This window comes from Poecilia latipinna, unplaced genomic scaffold (genome assembly GCF_001443285.1).
Source record: "Poecilia latipinna isolate Pla-1442-1.1 unplaced genomic scaffold, P_latipinna-1.0 Scaffold2041, whole genome shotgun sequence".
Classification (NCBI taxonomy): Eukaryota; Metazoa; Chordata; class Actinopteri; order Cyprinodontiformes; family Poeciliidae; genus Poecilia; species Poecilia latipinna.
Genome location: NW_015114657.1, coordinates 36640 through 43079, shown reverse-complemented (window position 1 = coordinate 43079; position 6440 = coordinate 36640). Strand labels below are relative to the sequence as shown.

General features: G+C 38.7%; 1 protein-coding gene across 20 annotated transcripts in view; it reads right to left on the bottom strand.

Moving 5' to 3' along the window:
* Positions 1–6440, bottom strand: part of pax2a (paired box 2a) — a 40729-nt gene that overhangs the window by 27331 nt on the left and 6958 nt on the right. For 10 of the 20 annotated variants that reach the window (XM_015016613.1, XM_015016614.1, XM_015016617.1 and 7 more), the window contains 3 exons: positions 3729–3814; positions 3477–3596; positions 2435–2479 (listed from right to left, as the gene is read on the bottom strand). In XM_015016613.1, coding sequence (XP_014872099.1) covers positions 2435–2479; positions 3477–3596; positions 3729–3814 — 251 coding nt within the window. The remainder of the gene's footprint in view (positions 1–2434; positions 2480–3476; positions 3597–3728; positions 3815–6440) is intronic. The other 10 variants (XM_015016618.1, XM_015016620.1, XM_015016621.1 and 7 more) reach the window with 1 other exon arrangement.

The window sequence follows — 6440 nt, the reverse complement described above, 5'->3', positions numbered from 1 at the left end:
ATTTTTCTCTCTCTCACTGATTTATATATATATATATATATATATATATATATATATATATATATATATATATATATATATATATATATATATATATAAATATAAAATAAATGAATAATTACCATTATATTTTTTAAGTTTTTCCATTGTATGTATACATTTACAAATCTGTCAATTTTTTTAAATTCCAGTCTGCTTTGGGTTCAGAGGTCAGTGGGGGCCCTGTTAAATCTCAAAGTTTGCTTGTACTCTAGGCCGGCTATGACTATATCCATTTTCTTGAAAAAATTAAATGAAACTTTGAGTCTGGAAATGGCCTGGCACTAAATCCTGAAAGTCTAACTGAATGGGAGAAACTTTTATTTATTTATTTATTTATTTTACACTCAGCAGTTGTCACCCAATCCTCTCTGACTTTTCTTGGCTTCCGCTACAAGCTATAGGTTTAAATGACTGAGGGAGAACATGCTGTACAACAGGCTAATTTCCTCTACTTTACTATTAATGCATTTGGCAGGAACATCATTCCATTCCCCGTAATGAGATACACAAATAAATCTGGCTATGGATAGATTCAGAGCTGGGTGGTGGCAATGATGGTGGAAGGGAGGGGAGGGTGCAAAGGAAGGATGTGCATTGAGACGCATACTCCAAGCCCTGGCATAATTGGTATCACTGCTTGCAGACATGCAAACCAATCTCTCCATAGATAGGGCCGAGACTCTCTTTTCCCCCCTTAAGGCTATTTCTTTTGTCTTTTCAATAGCTTGCACATCCAAGATAGAGGGAGGGGACTGGGGTGTAAGGGAGAAGGGGGAGGTGGGGGGTTAATTTGTGAATTAATAGCTTTTCTCTGCAGAATTGCAAATTCTTTTTAAATGTCACTGTGTTGTAGATGCGAAGAGCATCTGAAGCCACAAACTCTCACACAAACACATTTCCAGGCAAAAGGTGGGAGTCATACGCATCCACAAATCCTAAAACTAATCCCTGCTCTGTTATTATTGAGTCTGCCAGGACCTACCTTATCCCTCCTTTCCTCGCAAAACATTTCTTTTTTCCTTCTCTCGCGTGAGCTGTCCAGTGTAACATGCTACTTTTAATTTGCAATAACACATGACAAGGACAGATTAATAGCTCTTATGGCACCCGCGTCCCTGAGGCTCATCTTACGGGGGACCAGGTGTACATAACGCGTGTCACACTACATTATCTCTACAGCCCTGCAGTAATGGGGACCTTTTTCTTCCTGAAAGGGCAACTGCTGACTTCAGTCACACAAGGAGCACTAGCCAACGACATCGTGACACAATCCGTACAAGGAAGGTACAACTCTTTCTTATCAAGAGCGCCATCAGGATTTAAAACATGCAGAGACAATCATATGACACTTTCACATTTTAAAGAGCTGTTTGTTTGTTTGTTCGCAAAACACACCACCAACACCAATGTGCCAATAGTTGTAACGAGGTATAAAACAAATTAATAAATAATCACTTAGTTTTTTTTTTGTTTTTTGGTTATTTATAGAACTTTCTCTGTTCTTATTTTTACTTATCTGTCTTGTAGTTTAATACTTTCACACTTGATTCAACTAGTTTTCAAGATAAGCTCAGTTTGCAGCTGGGTTCTTACCTCAATGATTTTAAAACTTTAAAAAATCATGAATTAATTAAAAAATTAATCTTAAGTTAGAATATGGCCACAAACTAAAGCAGTTATCGTGTTCCTAAAGACCACAGTTACAATGTAGGGTACAACTACAAAATGCATAATTATTATTTTTTTTTTTTTCAAAACAAAAGAAAGACCAATGTCGTCTGCATAAAGTTGTAACAAATTAAAAAAAAAATCATTATTTGTTATTACTACAAAACATATCTACTTCTAGGTATTCATTAAATTGTATTTTGCTGAAAGATGTTAGCTTGTAGCTTGATACATTAGCATATAATTTAAGCAATTCAATTACATTGTTGAGAGCTTTCACTAATAAAAAAACACTATTTTAAAAAAGTGAGAATATGTCCAAACATAAAAACTGCACAATACATATGATAATTTCAGGATTTAAACAATTGCTGAGAATATACTGAATTTTCTCATTCTTTATAAACTTAAAATCCTCAGCTATCAATTGTTATTAAAACCCCAGAGAGTAGATTAGTATTGAACTGTCTGTCTTTAGATGGAAAATACTATTTTCCACAGTAACTTTACCTTAATATTTTTTAACTTATTTTTGAAAAAAACAAAACAAAAACAAAACAAAAAAAAAAAAACATATTTTCCTGCCACACTTAGTGAGTAAAACCTGAATAAGTAAAGACATAAACTGCAGGTGAGGGGAGAGGATGTGTGGTTTGATTGATAGAGCAAAGCAAAAAAAACAAAAAAAACAAAGAGAAAATAAGGTTGTCTAACTTCAACTTACAATGTCCTATTTTCCTTCCATCCAAGTGGTTGCCACTCCAGAGAACTAAAGAGACAGAAACATAAAAGGAAAGGAAGTGGCCTGTTTTCATCAGTTCTCTCTGAGATCATTTTTAACCACATCATCCCAACCAGCAACCTCAATGATGTGCCCACACAAACACCCACCACACACACACACACACACACACACACACACACACACACACACACACACACACACACACACACACACACACACACACACACACACACACACACACACAGCCCCTGCCCTGCCTCCACCGGTCTGTTCCTACACCTGTTCAGGCCTCCACCGGGGACATGTTAATTCACAGGCATTAAAAAAAGCCAATTGTTTGCACAACCGATAATCTATTAGCCCTTGGGCGCTGTGTGTCCACTTTCCTGCTCTGCCCAGGAATGAAGAAGAGAGAAACAAAAAACAACAAAAAAAAGCATCCTGGCTTGGGCTGGAAAACCTTCCACATAATCTTTGAGTGTATCTATATCTGCTTTCTTGCCAATTCTCAGCTTTTGTTTGCTGTAAAAATACATGTTTTATTTGCCTTTTTTTAATCAGAAAAATAGAACAATAAAAAAAATGTCCCTAAAGTTTTTATGTAGTGCTAAATATTAAACGACTAGAAGTTCACTGATAAAAATCAAGATTGCAGAGGAGATTTTTTTTTTTCTGCCGTTTGTGACTTTATGGGGATAGAGGCAGCAATGCTGATGACTCGCCAAGGGGGATTAGAGTTGTAATGACAGCTATACGCAGTGTCAGTGGTATCAGATAGAGATGCTGCTCCTTTGCCATATATCTGTATGGCAAAAATGAAACTGATTGGATCACAGTGCTGTTTTGAACACTCGGGTCTGCCTGATGGAGACAACACACAAAAACACTCTCTTGACTGCAGAACTGTCATAAATGTCAACTTCTTCACACACAGAAGGGGAGGGGGGGGGAGTAAGAGAAGAGAGATGAGATGAATTAAAAAGGATGAAAAACAAAAGGGGATCTTGTGCTTTTTCCTTACCATCATCCCGTTTCCTTTTCTCGCCGTTGGAGCGGGGAATACCCAGAATGCCGTTGATGGAGTAGGATCCTACGGGATTGTTGGAGGCACTGGTCACGGGAGGCGAGGCTGTGCTGGGCACTGGTGTAGAAAGCTGTGTTAGTGTGTGTGTGTGTGTGTGTGTGTGTGTGTTTTGTGTGTTTTCCGAGTTGTTTCGGCAACAGCGATTGTCTTATTTGACTGTCCTCTAATCTGCTTTATTCATTCGCTCACCTATGGTGTGGCCGGGTGTGGAGAGCGGCGTGACGGATCCATCAGGGGACGGGTGGAATTGCTGCTGGACTTTGGTGCGGATAATCCTGATAAAGTGAACAACAGACATGGATCAATCAATGCTAGTTTCCACGGCGCGGAGATTTCACATCAAACCGGCCCCGGCCTCGGACGCTTAAACACGCTGCCTCACGTCCACTTTATGCCTGTGCATGTACAAAGCGCTCCTGCCGTTTGTGGGCCTGCTTGTATCCTCACATGCGGGCCTGTCCCCGTCACAAATAGCCAATCTCTGGGCTTTGGGGCCAATCTCTCTGCTCCTTGTGTGCTGCTGAATAAGGGCTGGCCCCTGGAGATTGTGGATTCAATCTAGCTGGATTCTGAGGTTAGAAATATGATAAAGTCCCCCATACAAGTAAGATGTGATGTGGCGGGAAAGTCTTCATTGCACTTTGGTCTGAATGATCTTGCAAACAAAGCATGAAATCACATCAATTCACCTCAATGATCAGCTTCACTGGCTCTACCTGGCCAACTCTAATAATCTCCCTCTCCTGCACACCACACACTCTCTTTTTCTCTCTCTCTCCCTCCATCTCTCAAAGCTGATCTCTCCTCTCCATCTTCTTTTCTCATTTCTCCTCTCTTTTCTCTCCAGCGCTGCCTTACTGTACCTCATAACGACTGTCTCTCAAACTCCACTTCTCCTCACTTTCCTTTATTTTTCTTTCTCCAATCTTCTCGTCCATTTCTGTATCTCTGAGCCGTAGTTTTTTTTTTCTTCTTCTTCTTTTTACAAGCTAAACACGGGACTCAGAAGTTCTGTGTGCTCAGAGCTTATTGATTGGAACTCCCAGAAAGAAAAGTTGACAACAGAGGCTGGGAGACAAAAAGCACGTGCAAATTGTGATCCACAAATCCAATGTGACAGGTTAGCAATAGGATCACAATGGCTCAAACGGCGTCCAACACCACATCCAACATTGTTTTAACCTGTCCTGCGCTTTGGAATAATAACAAGAATGAAAGAAACAGGCAGAAAAATGTATTTAAACTGACAAGGAAAAGGAGAAAAACTTTCACCAAATCATGCTGCCATGGTGTAAAGTCTGCTTTGACTCTTCTGAGACATGATCGCATTAAACCATGACTATGGTAATCTTTTGATAGACAGGAGAACATGAGATAATTGATTAACAGACAGCGACATAAATCCCACATGGAATTACATCTGGCTGCAAACATGTGTCAAGAACAGACTTTAACGGGTGCAGATGAGGTGACTGACACACACACACACGCGCGCAAAGTGACCAGGAATCCATTGAGCATTCTCCACATTATCTCTCTATGTCCTCCAGCACTCTCTCCTTCAGGCAGGGCAACAAAAGGCAAGCAGCCTCCTCCTCCTCCTCCTCCTCCTCCTCCAGAAAACTCCACATCAATATTTTATTTGAATTTCCAACATCTCACCACAACAGTTATCTGACCTCATGACTTGAGGGAGTCTCGTAAATTCAAGGACTTAGTTTCGAGTTGTGTGTTGTTCGTATTGAAAAAGCAATCTGGGTGGTTGAGTTAATGACTTCGGTGTTTGGCTCTTGTGTAAAAAAAGAAAGAAAGAAAAAAAAGAGTATATCAAACAAAAGAAGTATAAAAATGGTGATCAATGTTGATGGAAAGCCTCCTATTGGTGCTTTTCTCCAATGGGGCATTGGACCACAAAACAAAGCGAAACCCTGTCTTAATGTAATCTTTTATAAATCATAGAAGAAGAAAAATGAAAAAAAAAAGTGCTTAAAACTGAGCTCTTTAGTCAAACAGCAGAAATCAGACAGTTTATGACACAGACCACCACTCGGGGTTTTGTTTTCTATATCCTTTCCTTCATGCATTTAATTCCTCCTCCAACAATCTCCTTACAACACCAACTCCTATTCTGCAACGTTACCATTTCCCCTGGAAATGGTTGCATGCTTTGCAATTCACCTTTGTCGTTTTGATGAAGCTGAAGCAGGTCACACGTTTTATATCTGAGCACATCAGAGGACTAAAACTCAGAGTGAATTCTCAGAGTTGTTGGGCTGTAACCAGTGGTGTTAATTATTAACGTACAAACTGGAAAACAATTTCTGTGGGCACATTTTTCTCATAGCAGCCTATCACCAGTGCTTCCAATAGTAACTTAAAACAGAGCAACAGAGAATTATACTTCACTGTAAAAACCTGTTGAATAATCTCCAAGCGTCGTTTTCTTGTTTTCCTTCATTATTTTCATCCTTTCTTTTTTTCTTTCTTGAATTTAGCTGGACGTGTTATGAGACTCTTTTCAGCTCATTAAACTGTAATGCTGAGGACCAGCTCTCTGGAACAGTGCCTCCTAAGTAAAGTTCATCACTGAATGCACGACGGGACTTTTTCCTTACATGTTTTTACATCTAAAAATATTGTGTTTTATTCCCCAAAAAACTGTCCCGCAACGAGGGAAAAATAGGCATCTAAATAGGTATTTAATAATTTAATCATTTTTATTTGTGAAATTATTTTCGTATTCCTATTTTTCAATAATAATAATAATAATAATAATAATAATAATAATAATAATAATAATAATAATAATAATAATAATAATAATAATAATAATGTGAATTTCATAGTTTACATATATTATGTTGGACGACGTGGATACTGACTGGCAGTGAGGATGCTGCA